Below are 18059 nucleotides of genomic sequence, written 5' to 3'. Positions count from 1 at the left end.
CCGAGCTCAGCCAAGCTCGGTCGCTACGTAGCGACCGAGAGCGATCGTCCCGCTCGGTCACTACGTAGCGACCGAGCTCGAGCCGAAGCTCGGTCGCTACGTAGCGACACGAGCGATCGTCCTGCTCGGTCGCTACGTAGCGACCGAGCTCAGCCAGCTCGGTCGCTACGTAGCGACCGAGCGATCGTCCCGCTCGGTCGCTACGTAGCGACCGAGCTCGAGCCAAAGCTCGGTCACTACGTAGCGACCGAGCGATCGTCCCGCTCGGTCGCTACGTAGCGACCGAGCTCAGCCAAGCTCGGTCGCTCTACGTAGCGACCGGAGTGATCGTCCCGCTCGGTCGCTACGTAGCGACCGAGCTCAGCCAAGCTCGGTCGCTACGTAGCGACCGAGCGATCGTCCCGCTCGGTCGCTACGTAGCGACCGAGCTCGAGCCAAAGCTCGGTCACTACGTAGGACCGAGCGATCGTCCCGCTCGGTCGCTACGTAGCGACCGAGCTCAGCCAAGCTCGGTCGCTACGTAGCGACCCGAGTGATCGTCCCGCTCGGTCGCTACGTAGCGACCGAGCTCAGCCAAGCTCGGTCGCTACGTAGCGACCGAGCGATCGTCCCTCGGTCGCTACGTAGCGACCGAGCTCGAGCCGAAGCTCGGTCGCTACGTAGCGACCGAGCGATCGTCCTGCTCGGTCGCTACGTAGCGACCGAGCTTGGCTGAGCTCGGTCGCTACGTAGCGACCGAGCTTCGGCTCGAGCTCGGTCGCTACGTAGCGACCGAGCGGGACGATCGCTCGGTCGCTACGTAGCGACCGAGCTTGGCTGAGCTCGGTCGCTACGTAGCGACCGAGCGGGACGATCACTCGGTCGCTACGTAGCGACCGAGCTTGGCTGAGCTCGGTCGCTACGTAGCGACCGAGCGGGACGATCGCTCGGTCGCTACGTAGTGACCGAGCTTTGGCTCGAGCTCGGTCGCTACGTAGCGACCGAGCGGGACGATCGTTCGGTTTGAATCCAAAAGAATACTTCTTCGTAGAAAAGAAACAAACCTCGTATAGGTTATTTTTACGAAAATTACATCCCTTCTTTTACTAACTCTTTCGGAAATACGATCTCTGAGGATTTTCGGGTGGTAATTCCGTCGTAACCGTTTTTGACCCCAACAAAGTCCCATGCGTATCCTTGTACATATTGCATTGGTATTTCTATTTTTCATCTTATTGCATAAAAAAAAAAAAAGAGAGAGAAGTTGTGTGCAGGTGCTTGATCGGTTCAGTTTTGAGCAGGAGTCGTGCGTGGGAGCGAGGTCTCACAGCGACACCTCAAGGTCGCTCCAGCTGGGAGCGAGGTTTCGAGAGCGACACTCCAAGGTCGCTCGCGTTTTCGTCGTCGGATCAAGAAAAATCGCCTCAGAGCGAGGTCTCGGAGCGAGGCCGAAAGGTCGCTCCAGCTGGGAGCGACATTATGGGAGCGACACCTCGGAGTCGCTCGCGTTTTCGACGAAACGGAGCTCAAAAACTGACCCGGAGCGACGTCCTAGAGCGACACCTTGAAGTCGCTCCAGCCCAGAGCGAGGTTTCTAGAGCGACACTTCAAGGTCGCTCGCGGTTTTGTCGAAACACGACGCGAGGAAACGACTCGGGAGCGACCTTTCCCAGCGACACCCTCACGTCGCTCCCGAACCGGTCCAGGTAAGTTTCCTAACTCTAAACCCCGGTTTAATTCAAGTAAACCGACCCTAACCACCCTAGACCGAACCGGACGACCCTAACCCTACCCCCAACCCCCGCGACTCTATCTCTCTCACTCTCCCCTCCTCTCACAAACTCACAAACTCTCTCAAACTCACCCACACCAAAAATCCCAAAACCTTCTCAATTCTCACCCAAATCAACTAGTTCTTGTTTCTAAACCAAGCTTTCGCCCCTGTAGCCTATTCCTCACCACCCATTCACCATTTCCTTTCATCCAGAGCAAGGTATTGAGTTTTTAAATTCAAATTCGTAGGTCCATGAACCCTAGAATTTGAAAGTCGAAATTTGGTCACTTTCTTGCTAGATTGTGGTGAAATAGACTAGGGAAAGTTTATCTATCAAGTTGGGTTGTTGAATTAATGGTGAAATTGAGTTTAATTTGCACTTTGGCAAAATTAGGGTTCATGGAATTAGGGATTTTCGAATTTGACCTTAATTGGGTGAGTTTGTGGGTGAACTAGATGTGTTAAGGTGTTACAAGAGTGAGAATTGTTGCATTGTGTTGAACTTGAGTTTAAATTGATAATTCATTTGTTAAGTTCACTTTTGCAATTTTCTCTTGCAAAATCCTGTTTTTCTTTACTTCCAACTACTTATCCCTTTTCAAGTTTTTACTTCTTCAGGTGAAAATGGTTAAGAAGACAAAGGGAAAGTTGGAAGCTGAGAAGCAAGAAGCTGAAAGAACAGAGTTTGCATTAAGAGGAAAAGCTTTATCCTGCGAGCCAACTGGGTCAGGGACGCAGAGAACCGTTCGACAGCAGACTTTGGCTGCAAGGAAATCGCAAGAACAAGAGAAGAGGGCTGGGAAAAGTGTAGCAGTTCCCACTCATGAGGAGAGTGAAACTGAGAGTGCTGATGAGCAGGCACCTACGAAGAAAGCCAAGATGTCCAAAGGAAAAGGGGTTGCTGTTGATCGAGACAGGGCAAAAACTCCATCTGTGGAGGAGCTGTATGATCACTTGAAGAATGGGGTCACTTGGGCTCCAACCAGGTTCGCCGACCTCGATTTGCTGAAGGAGTTGGGCCTAGAATCCGATATTGAGGCGATGCTGGGACATTTGAAGATGCCAAAACTCCTCACCATGGCTTATCCTTTCTACAAGGATGTCACTTGTCAGTTCCTATCCTCTCTTGTGGTCACTTACCACGACACGGCGCATGTGAGGCAAGGATGGGGAAAAATCACGTTCAAGGTCAATGGAAGGGAATACAACATGAACTTCAAGGACATTGGGAGGGTCATGGGGTTCCAAGACCTAGAAGACCACTCACTTCCCAAGTGTGAGAACCTCCCCACAGAGCTTTGGAAACAGGCACTCTACCGGGGCTGACAAGAACTCACACATCCGACACCCGTCTGTACGCTACCTCCACAGATTGCTAGTCCATGCTTTCTACCCACGGAAGCAAGCTGGTAATGTTACTGAGGAAGACATGCGACTGCTCTGTCCGGCTATCCGTCCTTACGCTCAACCTGGAGTGTTACCCCTTCCCAGCACTGATATCTATGCTACCTTTGGGATGGTCAGTTTCTTTGTGGGCCGTCTCGAACACTACAGAGACTGGGCGTGGTACACCACTGATTCGCGCCCAAAGATGGGGATAGGCGGAATGATCACACCACTGCTCCAATTTCTGAATGTTCCCTTGGGAAAGGACGCAGCGGGGCCTAGGTTCATTGATGGCACCTACTTGAGGATTGCCACCTATTTCAGTGGGATGTATGGGAAGGACTACGTCTACCACTACTACTTGCAGGGCAAGCCAGTCGAGGTGGTTCTTCCAAACCGGAACCTGACGAGTTTAGAGATACCAGGAGCTGTCAGCTTCAACATTCCCCAGGAGTACTTTCTCGGAGAACACGGGCCTCTCGATCCAATTCAAGCAGCTTCATCAAGGAGAAGGAGTGTCCCTACGCAACCTGACCCGCCTGTTGCAGACACGTCTGAGCATATCTATGGACCTCCGCGCTACTACTTCAAGCCCCATGACGGAGTCCTTCCCCCTGGAGCTCTCCGTGATGCTCATGACCACATTGGCCGTCTCCAGAGGTGGAACAAAGCTCAGGACAGAACGATAGCAAAGCTGAAGGATAAGTGCAAGGCGCTCAGCAAGACTGTGAAGAAGCAGGCAAAGACTTCAGCCAAGTTCATGAAGAAAGTAGCTGATGTCTTAACTAGGGGAGGAATAGCTGGATGTAGCTCAGCCGATTTCGCTTTCGCGAACACCTCAAACCCCCAGCCCCCACCCCCGCCTGATGCTCTTGGCTTCCCCCTCACTGCTGCGCAGCTTCAGCGTAAGTGGAGGAACCCACCCACTCAACCTTCCACTTCCGGCAACAAATCCCCATCCCTCGCTTCTTCTGACAGTGAGCACGAGATTGACGAGGTTGAGAGCCAGCCATGGTATGGAGGCTCCGGTTCAGCATCCGGTGGTTACTACACCACCTTCCCTCCTGACGACGACGATGCTGGGGCATCTGCCCCCACCTATTATCCATAGGAGGTACTTCTTTCTCTCCCTTGTATATACCATTTCATTTTTGCATATTAGTTTTCTTCTCGGTATCTCCTTCTTTCTTTGACAACACAGAGACTGTGTAACTCAAGTTTGGGGGAGGTACCAAGCATTTGATCATGTTTGCTTTGATTGTGTTTCATATGAGTCATGCATTGCACACCTATTTGCATAAAAAAAAAAAAAAAGATTTTTCATTTAGTTTGCATCATTTGCACCATTAGGAGAGTCTAGAGCATATAGGTTGCATTCACTTGCATTGGGAGCAATGATTTTAAATGCCTTGTAAAGAACACTACGTTGCACCATTGAGTAGCCATGCACCTCTCGAAAAGACTTGTATGTTTCGAGCCTTGAAAACTCTTCTTGAAACTTGTTGATTGCTGAAACTCAGTCTTTGAAGCCAACTACAACCTTATTAGAAATGAATGAACTTAATGCTTCTTGCTTAGGGTCCCTTGTGTACTGAGTCATGGCTATACACACTGGAGTTGTCACATCTTTTATGCCAATCTTTTTGACAAACTCTAGTGGTAGACCACTCCCAAAACCTTTCCTTCCTTTTAAGCTTTCATTGTTTGATGAGTGAGGCCTTCTTCGGAAAGTCTTACATGCGCATAATGTTGAGAGTATCGGGAACGACAATGCTTGATCTTCATTTTTGCTAGATTGGACACTCTTTTGTCTAGCTATAGGTGGGAGGGTGAGTGTTGTGATCATGATTTGGGAGAAATGAAAAATAAAAAGGATAGACTCTTTGTGCTTAAGTGAATTGATTTTCTGGGATAAGTAGAGAACCTCTAGCTCTAGTTTTGAAAAGTCTTGGCCCCCAACCTAAAAAAAAAAAAAAGGAAAATCGAAAAAAAAAAAAAAAAAAAAAAAAAGAAAAAGAAAAAAAGGGGGCTAGCAAAGTTGTTAGGAGCTAAGAAATGTTTTGAGGTTGTAGAAAAATCCCTTGTAGATTTCAAAAAGAAAGAGTTAAAGTTCTTAGGATCTTTTGGTGAGAGATGTGAGTTGGGTTTGACATTTGGGAATGATTGTGTAATTGTATGTTTGGGAAAAGGGTAGAACAATGGAGATTGAGCATTGTATGCATGAGTTGGTCCCTTTCTTAGATATATTATGTGCAATGTCAAGGCTACTTGTTTTGAGAGTAAACCACCTTAAAGATCATATGTTTTGAACCTCTTGAATCACTTGAATAAAAGTCTTCCCTTACCCAACCAAATGACTTGGACCAACGGACCATTTGCAAGAATTCACCTGATGTTTTCTGCTTAATGAATGTGAGAGTTGGTTGATTTGAATGTGTGGATGCTTGATGATGAGTGTAGGGACAAAAGGAGTTGAGATAGGCCTAGAGAAGCTAGAGTGTAATAAGAGAGTGTGCTAATTATGTTTGCTAGTTGTGTTTCTTTTGGCTATGAGCTCCCACCTTCAAACCTCTCTCCTTATGAGTTCTAGAAAGTTCACTTGAGGACAAGTAAAAGAACAAGTTTGGGGGAGTTGATATCTTGCATATTTACATTGTCTTATCCATTTATTCATGTGCATTTTCATCATATAGATTAGGATTTAGCCATGTCTAGGTTGCATTTTGCATACATATGTCTCTATCAGGTATTTGAGTACCACATGGAGTTTCTGGAGACATTTGGGTGCATTTGGAGCTCAAAGGAGGTGATTAGAGTGGTCTTTGGACGAGCACTGCCTGGAGCGACTTCTCGGAGCGACGGCATGAGGTCGCTGTGCACCACATCCCGGAGCGACTCATCCAGAGCGACTGCACAAAGTCGCTCGCGTTTTCACATCCGGAGACACACATTTTGACCTCGGAGCGACCTTCCAGAGCGACGTGCTGAAGTCGCTCCCGAAGCTTGGAGCGACCTTACCAGAGCGACAGGGAGAAGTCGCTCGCCATTTTGGTTCTCGGAGACACGAAATCGCTCTCGGAGCGACCTCTCGCAGCGACCCAGCGAGGTCGCTCCCGAAGCCTGGAGCGACTTGTCGGAGCGACGAGCCGAGGTCGCTGCGCGTCTCAATTTCACTCGAACTTATGATTTCTCAAGGGCCTTTTGGTCATTTCACTATGCACGTTTTTATTTTCTAAACCTATGTTTTAATACTCTGTAAGCCACCAGGAGGCAGATCATCTTTGTTCTTAGAAAAACCACCAAAAACCTTTGGAAAGTGATCTCTTTGAATCAATTGATCAGTTTATTATTGAGAATTCTGTGTTCTTATCTATTTTTCCTGTGTTTCTCTACATGATTAATCTGAAATCCAACATGGGTTTAAGAGGAATCATGGAGATTAGTGAGTAATCCCTTTTGAATTCATGGGTTAGGGAGATTGAGGGTGATTAGGTTAGAACTAGGATGTTTTAGTGTAGATCATTCATATTTCCTTGCTAGTTGAGTGAGCATAATGCATCTTCTGAGTTGGCCACTCAGTAGTTGAATCTTAGGCATTTCCCCCCGAAAGGTGTTCGAGGAAATGCCCGAGACAACTCTTCTTAGCTTTTAGCATACTTTGCCAAAGACATTTGTTGTTAGAGGTGCTAAGATAGCCATTGGACTTGCTAGTTATGATTGCTTTCATATTATTCAACCAAAGACATTTGATGTTTGAATTGTGTTAAGTAAATGAACATTCATCTAGACATAGAGTTTGTTTAGGATTGTGTCCAAGCTTAAGGTTAATAGATTGATTGATCGTTTGCCATCTTTAGTTCGAAACTTGATCACCCGAGGTCTAATCCCTATATCCATGAGTTCTCTTTTCCAATAGTTAAGAAAGTATCATTTAGTTATTTCTTTTAATTAGTCATAGTTTAAAAACCCATCTAAATCATTGATTGCACTTAGATTAAGTGATTACTTGCATTTTCGGTGCTTTGATATCTCTCAGAACTGGTTCGACAATCATTTATACTACAGCATTTGTCTTAGGAGCCTTGAAAACTCCTAACATCACTTGGTGATAGTCCAATAACATGGTGTTCTCAGAAGCAAGAGACAGTTGCTTTGTCCTCATGTGAAGCTGAGTTCATGGCAGCCACGGAAGCAGCTAAACAAGCTATTTGGCTTCAAGATCTCTATGAAGAGATCACTGATCAGACGCGCGAAAGGGTGGTTGTTCTGGTAGACAACAAATCGGCTCTAGCACTAACAAAGAATCCGGTGTTCCATGGACGCAGCAAACACATACATAGGCGTTATCATTTCATTCGAGAATGCGTTGAGAATGACTTGATAGAAGTTCAGCATGTACCAGGGAATGATCAAAAGGCTGACATTTTGACAAAAGCACTTGGAAGGATCAAGTACAAGGAGATGAGAGAGTTGATAGGAGTTCAAGATATCACTCAAGTTAGTCTTAAGTTTAAAGGGGAGAATGTTGGAAGTAAACTTGAGAATAACTTGAGCGGCAAGATATCTAATCCTAGTTAGATTTGGAGTTATCTTAATATTGTGTAAATCCTAATGCTATTAGGATAAGTGTGGGACTATATATAGATATGCAAGAGTTTGCATAATTAGTGTGAGTTTTATGAGTTTGTGAGTTTGAGGTTTTGAGTGATTTTCCTCAAGGTGATTAATAAGAAGAGTTTCTTATTGTGTGTTACATTATTCGTTCTTGAGACTTGATTTCTACAAGAGAGGACTCGTAATCTATGTAAGAATCTATAAAAACGAAGACAGAGCTCGCTCTCATCCAAGAAAAGCATATTAGGGATCCCGTATAACTATGACTATTCATCGCAGAGAAGGGACCGTTTTATAGTGAAGAAGAGTCTCAGGCGGGAAGATAATGATGATGTTTAATTCAGAGAAAGTGGGATGAGTGGGTAATCAATAAATGATGAGACTAAAGGAAGAAACGGACGACGTTAGAACTTACAGAGGCTCTCCTCTGAGTTTCTAAGAGACGAAGAGCCAGGAGGAGGAGCCGAATCCTGATCGCAGGAGCTAGAAACCCTAAAGAAGATGGGCTAGCTAGTAAGAGCCCACAAAACAAAAGAAAAATCAGTAGGCCAAAAAGTTTAGAAAAAACTCACGCTGTTCACGTAAAAAAGAAAGGATATGTGTCACAAATTGCCCATATGAAAATACTGACGTGGCAGCATGATAAAGAAGAAAAGTTTCTTTTATTAGTATAGATAGATAGATAGATTTATCTCTAAAAACTTGTCCAGAATTGAGCTACTGTGGTGGGTGCTCTAAACCATGTGTTCCCTAAATAGTTTTAATTTTTTAATGTACTAAATTATTTAAAGCTCTCTCGATATATGAAAGTTGAGTTATATAAAAAGAAAAGAATAAAAATGATGTCAAGAACAGAAACGGTTGGTAGTTGATTTGATCTTATATTGGGCTTAGTTTTATAATTTGGGCTTTCACTATATCCTATAGGTACATGTTTTGAAAAAACATAAAGGCCTGATACAGAAAGTTTTTTTAGGTTCCTTCTCTCTTCTGTCTTCTCCAACAAGTTCACACACATCTTTGGTCTGGAGCAAATTCTCAGCGAAAAAGAGATCAAAATCAAAGTCCTTTCAGGTAAACTGTATCCATTCCATTCCGTTTTTATTTTCTCGATTAGTTTCTCGTAGTAGTTTTGTACGAATTTCTATAGAATTAGATAAGTCCTAGAGCTAGGTTGCGAATCTGGTTGATGTAATTATCTTACATAGGCGTCTTGGCTTCTCGTCTCTTAGAGACCCACCCAATAGTGAAACTTTCACAATCTTGATTTGATTTCGTTTTCTCGATCTCAATGTAATAAACCTTTTCTTGAATTTGGCGAAGCTCTCTCTCAAAAGTCAAAAACATGTCTCGAAGATACGATAGCCGCACGACAATCTTCTCCCCAGAAGGGCGTCTCTACCAAGTCGAGTACGCAATGGAAGCCATCGGCAACGCCGGCTCCGCCATCGGTATCTTATCCAAAGACGGCGTCGTTCTGATCGGCGAGAAGAAAGTCACCTCCAAGCTTCTCCAAACCTCCACCTCCTCCGAGAAGATGTACAAGATCGACGACCACGTGGCCTGCGCCGTCGCCGGCATCATGTCCGACGCAAACATCCTCATCAACACGGCTCGTGTCCAAGCCCAGCGCTACACCTTCATGTACCAGGAGCCTATGCCTGTTGAGCAGCTGGTTCAGTCTCTCTGCGACACCAAGCAAGGGTACACCCAGTTCGGTGGTCTTCGTCCCTTTGGAGTGTCCTTTCTCTTTGCCGGGTGGGATAAGAACCATGGGTTTCAGCTGTATATGAGTGATCCGAGTGGGAACTACGGTGGGTGGAAAGCTGCAGCTGTGGGAGCGAACAACCAGGCGGCTCAGTCTATTCTGAAACAAGACTACAAGGAGGATGCAACTAGAGAAGAGGCGGTCGAGCTCGCCTTGAAGGTTCTGAGCAAGACTATGGACAGCACGAGCTTGACATCTGAGAAGCTTGAGCTTGCTGAGGTGTTTTTGACTCCGTCGGGGAGTGTTAAGTACCATGTTCACTCTCCTGACTCGCTTACCAAGCTGTTGCTCAAGCATGGTGTGACTCAACCTGCTGCTGAATCTTCCTGAGCACAAAACTATGTCCGAGTTGTCTCATCTCTGCTTGGTGCTATTATTATATCTCCTCCCATCTATCTTGTTAGTTCTCTGTTTTTAATCTCTCATGTTTAGTTTGATGTTTAATTAACAATGGCGATGAAACTAGAATTTTATCTGAAGGTACTTTGAATTGAGATTTTGCAATGTGTGATTTGAGTAATCCTGGAAGTGTGTTTTTCAGTAGGAATCTGCAAAGCCGAGAGAGAGATCTTTTCGCATATGCATAGTTGTTGAAAGCATAAAGTTTGTTTTATTCTTATTTATGTTTCAATTCATTACTTGAATACGAAGCATTATTCTTCTTGCCGTGAAGAGTTTTACAGTAACGGCAATGACTCTCCTCGGGCTCAACTGTTAAATCAAAAGAGTGAAAACTACAAAAGAGTGACTTTAAAGAAAGAGCAATAGATAATTACAGTTCACTAAATTAATCTCACTAGGAAATTTACAAGATTCAAGTTTGTATCAACAAGAACGTAAACATCTCTTCATTGAAATGATGTTATCTTACAACTTTGAAAAATAAGAAACAAATTGTAATTACAATTCGACTTCTTATTAAACACAATTAGCAATCCATCATTCAAAATTTTCATTTTCATTCCAAAATTTTCATTTTCACATAAAGAAGAATGAAAGAGAGTATAAATCAAATGTAAAATACTTCTAAAAAAAATACAATTCAATATAAAATTACATAAAGAAGAATTAAAGAGAGTATAAATAAAATTTAAAATACTTGAAAATACACATTATTCTCATTTCAACTTCCTTGTTGAGAAAAATGGTCAATCAAACAAGACGATGAGGTTGTGCTTCCGTTAATAAAATAAATACAATGCTAATGAATTACAATAACTAAAATGAAACAATGTGAGAACAAATGTACCACAAAAAAATTAAAATAGATCACATTGATATATAAACAAATATTCAAACAATTAAAAAAAGGAAATGCAAAGCACTTGCAAACCACTAGTACTATATAAAAAATGTTAATGAATCATATTCAGCACATCTAATTATTATAGAATCAAAGAAATCTGCAAGATTTTGCAGAGGAAGGTTTGTACTATATAGCAGCAACATATCTAAAAATAGTAAAACCTTAATTTCCGGTCCCTTAACTTCTTTAAAAGTAATTAAAAAAACACTAACTTCTGATCCCTTAATTTAGGTGATGATTGTTTTTCTAATTTTTAGATTCTAGTTTTTGGATTTTGGTTTTTAGTTTTTAGATTTTGGTTTTTGATTTTTTTTTTTGATTTTTGGTTTTTGATTTTGCAGTAAATTTTGGTTTTTTTTGAAAAACATGAATGGTTGTTTTAGATTTTGGTTTTTAATTTTTGGTTTTGATTTTTATTTTTAAAATTAATAAAATAAAAAATATTATGAATAGATAATATTTATTCTGAAAATAATAAAATATAAAACACTGTCATTAAAATACACATAAATTTATTTACAAAAATTATTTTAAAAAAAATATAATTACAAAATAAAACTATCGTAAATTCCATATAAATATATATATATATATATATATATATATATATATATATATTTTTTTTTATCTTGAATGCCTTTTATATTTGATCTCAAATGCTATTATACAAGTAATTAAGCATTATAAAAAATATTAATATCATACCTTTGATATTGTTTCTAAAATAATTTTTACACATATATTTCTATGATTATTTTTGTATAAATAATTACTATAGCAATTAATTAAAATAGTGACTTTTAAAATAAAATTTCCTTTTGAAATATTTTTGAACTTCTTTTAGTTTAGCAGTAAGAGAACTTCTTCTAATTTACAAGTATGATCAAATATTTTTGAGTGGCGAGATGAAATGAGGCAAATGTATTGACGATGTGATGGTGAAAACCTTATGAGAGTGAGAATGAGGCAAATATGAAAAGAAAGACCAGTTACAAAAAAAAAATGAAAAAAACCATTAAAAGAAAATAATAAATAAAAATGCATGATAAAAAAAATCATCCGTAGGAAACTGCCAGAAATCTTAAAAAACACTGATTTTGGTTTTTGTGTAGAATTAGGTAGTTATTTGAAAAACTAGTTTCTCTAGATTTTAGAAAATCATTTTTAGCAAAATCTTGATTGGCAAATAAATTAGTTTTTCAAAAAAAAATCCAAAAACCATTTTAAAAACTATAAACAATCAACATCTAGTTTCTATGGTTTGAATTAAACGGTTTAATTTTCGATCATGTAAAACTAAAAATCATAGTCAAATTGTTTTTAATTGGACTAGCCATAATATAGGCTAATAAGATTAACTATATTCCTTTTTATTATAGTTAGCTTAGATATACTATTTTATTATAGCTAGCTGACTAGAACAACCATGGTTTATTCATATTCCTTCATTTCCTAGGCTAAAAATTGCTACCCCATTCAGATTTTCAGTTCATTAACATGAACTATGTCAACTAGCAAACATATAATCGGGACGGATCTAGAGGAGATGATCCGCGAGTTGGATTTGGGAACCGTCATAGACGGATCATAGATCGCATTCAAACTGTCATACAATACGGACGATTTATTGAGTTAAAGAAAGATATCAGATCTCGACTCTGTGAATTCGTCTATTTCCTAAAAGATTTCTTAAATGTTTTCTATCTTTATCTTACCGTTAATATCGACTTATGTTTCGTGATTTTCAATCAGGATTTTCGCGGTCCTACGGTTAAAGATACTGAAACCTTATTCGCCAACATATTTAAGAACTTGTTTCTTTCATTCCAGAATCAATTCCAAAATAATTTGCAATATATTGTTCTTTGATATCGTCTGTTTCTTTGGATGAGATTCCATATGTTCTATAATTATTAATGATATCCAACTTTTTCTCTTGCAATGATTCTTCAATTAGATATATACTGTTATTTTCTGTATTATATGAGATTTATCAACTGTACATTTGCAATATATTGACTTTATTATGTATGATTTTTATTTCACTATCTCTGAGTATATTAGACCATCTTTAACCCTAAAACCCTTTTTGAGATCCTTAAGAAAATTTTAATAATAAATTAAACCTTAAGTGGGGTTAAGGATCTCTGTTAAGAAACTTCCATTTTTAGCGGTCCAATGGAGGTTTCTTAATTCGAGGTTCTTAAAAAAATTAATAATTTTTTTTAATAAAATTTATTTATTAAATAAAATATATTAAAAGATAACATTTAAAACATAAATTTAAAAAAAACATGAAAATATAGATTAGTACAATAATCGAGAATAATTCGAAAACAAACTTCCGAACTCAGTTGATGTCTTCATTATGTCCAAATTTATGCCATATATGTTCAACCAAATCCGCTTTCAGTTGTTGATGCTTATGTTGATCACGAATTCTACTTCGAGCACCCATCATATTGGTGATATTTGAAGGGATATCCGTTTGAAAATCGAGATCGACATGTGAACTTCCGGGGTCGTCTCCGTGTTGGAACTCGGAAAGATTAGACAGAGTATATCCATCTCGTTCATCTTCCACTATCATATTATGGAGTATGATACATGCTCTCATAATATTCCCAATTTTGCCTTTGTCCCAAAAAAGTGCCGGGTTTTTAACAATTGCAAAGCGAGCTTGCAAGACTCCAAAAGCACGCTCGACATCTTTTCGGATAGCTTCTTGGTGTTTAGCAAATAAAACCGCTTTCGGCCCTTGTGGCTCCCGAATTGATTGGATAAAAGTAGCCCATTTCGGATAAATACCGTCGGTGAGATAGTAAGCCAAATGATACTCCCTTCCATTGACATAGTAAGTGACTGCCGGAGCGTGACCTTGTATTATATCATCAAAAACAGGTGAGCGGTCAAGAACATTGATATCATTTAAAGTACCTGGCGGTCCAAAAAACGCATGCCATATCCAGAGATCAAAAGAAGCAACCGCTTCTAAAACAATTGTGGGTTTTCCGGAACCACGTGAATATTGCCCTTTCCAAGCGGTGGGACAATTCTTCCACTCCCAATGCATACAATCGATGCTTCCTATCATACCGGGAAATCCACGGAACTCACCAACTTCAAGTAGACGTTGAAGATCAGCCGGTGTTGGTCTTCTTAGGTACTCTTCACCGAATAAATTTATTATTTCTTCGACAAAATGTTCTACACATGAACGAGTAGTTGTTTCACCGAGTCGGAGGTATTCGTCAACAGCATCAGCGGCGTTACCGTATGCCAAGACACGAATGGCTGCTGTACACTTTTGAAGTGGAGAGAGACTAAGCCGGCCGAGAGCATCTTCCTTTTGTCGAAAGAATTCAACTTCATTGGAGAGTCGATCAACAACACGCATGAACAATGGTTTGTTCATTCTGAATCGCCGTCGGAATAGATTAGAAGGATAAGTTGGGGTTTCACTGAAATAATCTTCCCATAAACGTACATTGCCTTCTTCACGGTTCCTTTCGATGTGAACTCGTTTTTTCCTCTTTTTTTTTTGGACTTCTTGATCACCATGATTAATGGCTAAACTCTCGAAAGTTTGATCAAAATATTGATCAACATACCGATCAAAATATTGATCAAAACTTTCACCATCTTGTACATCAAACGTATTATGGGATGAAGATGCCATGTGAATAGTTTTGGTGAGGAGAGTGTGATGGTGAAGAGAAAGAGAGTGTTTTGGTGCGAGAAAAAGAGTCGGTGATCAGATGAAAGTGTGATGGTAAAGAGAAGACTCGGTGATCAGATGAAACTTGTTGGTGAAAAAAAGGAGAGTGTGTTGGTGAAGAGAAAGGGAGTGTGTTCGATCACTTTGTAAAAAAATACTTCATATCTCAATACTTTATATAGAGAAGGAGAGAAGCATAAAGTTTCGTGACATATAAATTATATATATAAATCTGCATAAGCAACATAAAAATCTCGTGACTTAAAGTTACATACAGACAAACATAAAGTCCACAAACAGACATATCACAACTGTAATCTCGTGGTGGGTTTCGATCCATATCCGAGAGAGTAGTCGATTGTGGTGGGTTTCGATCCATCTTCTAACGGAGACAAGTCAGAGGAGTCGCGGTTAGGAGACAAGACGGAGGAGTAAGAGGAGTCGCGGTGAGGAGACAAGACGGAGGAGTCAGAGGAGTCACGGTGAGGAGTCTTCGTGAGGAGACAAGACGGACGAGTCAAAGGAGTCGCGGTGAGGAGACAAGACGGAGGAGTCGCGGTGAGGAACGAGAGAGGCGTCGATTGTGATGGATTTTAGACCCTTCTTCCGACGGAGAAAACAAGACAAGACGGAGGAGCCGCGTTGAGGACCGAGAGAGTCGTCGTCCGTGGTGGGTTTCGATCCTTCTAATCACGGCGAAGACGGAGGAGACGTCGAGTGGACCGACAGAATCGTCGTTTCCGTCGTCGGTTTTGATCATTTTCTTTTCGCGGAGAAAACAAGAACAAAACGGTTACAAAATAAATTAGAAGAAAGAAAGGAAAGAAAAAGAAAAAAAATACAAATAAATGAGCAGCTGACACGTGTTTTAATAACCCTTGATATTTTCGGTCACCAAATCAACCCACTAAGGATCGATTATCTAGCATTTATTTGTTTTCCATTTAATTAAATCAACATTAATGCTTAAGGATCTCGTTAAGGACCACAAATCCTCCGCGTTAAAGATGGTCTTAGACGCGGAAGAATAAGCAAGCTCTACAATTTAAAAAAGTTACTTTCTTCGAATTCTTAATCCACAAATCAAATGTCGTAATCATCTGTGTGACTGAGACATAATTTGTTAAGAGCTATCTTAGCTATCAATTTTTGGAGAAAGTATGATATATTTGTTAGCATATATATACTTGTATGTAACTATATTTATACACATGTATTTGGTCAGTACACAGTAGCCACGCTATGGGGGCGCATATCACATGTGCGTCAGTGCAATTTGCATGGCTATAAAATCCACATTTCTGCTACTCCACAAGTGACTACGTACGTATATATGTACATAAAAAAACAAAATAAGCGTACACAGATATGAAATATTAACTTGTTTTTGTTGAAAGATAATTATACCGTTTTACATTTTTTATTTCTTCTTCTTAGAATTACATCAACAAAACCCAAACATAGCCTTTTATTGTACAACAAAACAAGTGATTAAAGGTCTCACACACGCAAATTAACCTCACCCAAGAGATTATCAAACTAACAAATTCTTGAAAGAAAGAAAGAAAAACACGATAGAGAGACACTTCATTCATCAAGAGGGACATTTGAAGCCAGGTGGCGGAGTCTTTCCACAGTCGATAAGAAGCTCAAGAGCAATGGGGATAATAAGGTCGACGATGAGAAGTTTGGCTTTGATGGTGGTACATAGACAAACAGCTGCGTCTAAGTCAACTAAGCCTCCCAAAACCGGACAACACTCTTTCTTGGCGCTACTTCCACCAAGCCCGATGTGAATTAAACCTCCAAGAACGTCTACACAAGCGCCTAGCTTCAACGTGTCGATTGGGCACGTTTCTGGCTTAGGTGGAGTTGGTGTTGGTGGTGTTACGACAGGAGGGGTTGGTGTCGGTGGCGTTACGACCGGTGGTGTTGGAGGTGTTACGACAGGAGGGGTTGGTGTCGGTGGCGTTACGACCGGTGGTGTTGGTGGTGTTACGACAGGAGGAGTTGGTGTCGGTGGCGTTACGACCGGTGGTGTTGGAGGTGTTACGACAGGAGGGGTTGGTGTCGGTGGCGTTACGACCGGTGGTGTTGGTGTTGGTGGCGTTACAACAGGTGGGGCTGGTGTTGGTGGCGTAACGACTGGTGGAGTTGGTGTTGGTGGTGTTGGTGGCGTTACAACAGGTGGGGTTGGTGTTGGTGTTGGCGGTGGGCACACTGTTGGTGGCTTGTGGGTAGGTGGTTTAGGGGTGGACGGAGGTGGTTTGACGGTGGGTGGCTTGGTGGGCGGTTTTGGGGTGGAGGGTGGTGGTTTGACGGTGGGTGGTTTGGTGGGCGGCTTAGGGGTGGATGGAGGTGGTTTAACGGTGGGTGGTTTTGTGGGCGGTTTGGGTGTGGAGGGTGGTGGTTTAACGGTGGGCGGTTTTGGGATGGGATGAGGTTTGGTAGGGGGCTTAGGGTGTGGATGTGGTCTAACGGTGGGAGGTTTAGGGTGGGGGTGTGGTTTAAGGGTGGGAGGTTTGGTGGGGGGTTTAGGAGGTTTTACTGCCGGTGGTTTTGGTGGTTTGGCTGCTGGTGGTTTAGGCGGTTTGACGGGATGTTTAGGCGGTTTGTGGGGTCTCGGAGATGGTTTAGGAGGGCTACATTCGCAAGCGAATGAGACAGCAAGGAAGCCTAGGAGAAGGAGGATAAGAAAAGAGAGGTTTTGTGTGTGAGACCCCATCTCTTAGAATGAGGGTTTGGGTTGTGTAAACGACTTAGTAAGTAGGTATATGATAGTGTGCACCCTTTTATAGAAAAAGTATTCGCCGATATTTGTTTATTTTTAATAGTGTAAGCACCAAACTGTGATTAGATGATTGGAATATTAGATTTTATTAAGCAGGTATAAGGTCACTTAGTTCCAAAACGAAATTAAAGGGTTTGTCATACTTTCCTAAATTGGCGTATCTTTGTAGTCGTAGATTCTTATCTTTTCAGGGAAATTTAGGAATAACATTCGCTATTTACGTTGATATAAGTAAACTGCTAAAGAATTGTTCACTTTTGTGCTCATCACATGGCTGCATGCTCTACGAACCTATTTGTAAATTTTGTGAAAATGTAATTGGTTAGTGTGAAAGCATTCGGAAAACACGAAATCAAATACGTTAATCATTTTTAATCGGCCAGATAATGATTAATTACAAACGACAAGTCTGAGAAGGTTTGAAGAACTCAGACACTGATTTAACATGATTACCAAAAAAATACTCAGACACTGTACTTAGAAAAGTTTCGGCAAAATCTCTATTCCTTTCTGTTCTCTCTCTAGTTTTGTTACTATTCATTTCTTTGTTTTTTTTTTTCTTTTATATACTTAACCTCAATTTTAATAGAACTATGAATTAGCTAGTTACTGGATCTGTTCCACGATTCGGTTAATTTTGAATAGCTTGGACATGCTCAGCCTATATATACCGTAACATGAAAATGTATAGAAAAACAAACAACATGAAAATGTTTAGAAAAA

The 18059-nt window shown here is 41.2% G+C and overlaps 2 protein-coding genes across 2 annotated transcripts; one reads left to right on the top strand and one right to left on the bottom strand.

Annotated features, from left to right (window-relative positions):
* Positions 1-8672: 8672 nt before the first annotated feature.
* Positions 8673-10041, top strand: LOC106437276 (proteasome subunit alpha type-4-A-like). Its single transcript, XM_013878185.3, has 2 exons — positions 8673-8827; positions 9077-10041. The coding sequence occupies exon 2, from the start codon at positions 9099-9101 to the stop codon at positions 9849-9851; it is 753 nt and encodes a 250-aa protein (XP_013733639.1). The 5' UTR covers positions 8673-8827; positions 9077-9098; the 3' UTR covers positions 9852-10041.
* A 5873-nt stretch (positions 10042-15914) lies between these two features.
* Positions 15915-17334, bottom strand: LOC125608782 (36.4 kDa proline-rich protein-like). The gene has a single exon (XM_048779269.1). It carries the CDS (start codon positions 17268-17270, stop codon positions 16140-16142), a length of 1131 nt encoding a protein of 376 aa, XP_048635226.1. The 5' UTR covers positions 17271-17334; the 3' UTR covers positions 15915-16139.
* Between the last annotated feature and the right edge of the window lie 725 nt (positions 17335-18059).

This window comes from Brassica napus, chromosome A5, assembly GCF_020379485.1.
Source record: "Brassica napus cultivar Da-Ae chromosome A5, Da-Ae, whole genome shotgun sequence".
NCBI lineage: Eukaryota > Viridiplantae > Streptophyta > Magnoliopsida > Brassicales > Brassicaceae > Brassica > Brassica napus.
Note: the sequence above shows the minus strand (reverse complement) of the source record. Positions and strands in the feature narration are given on the sequence as shown.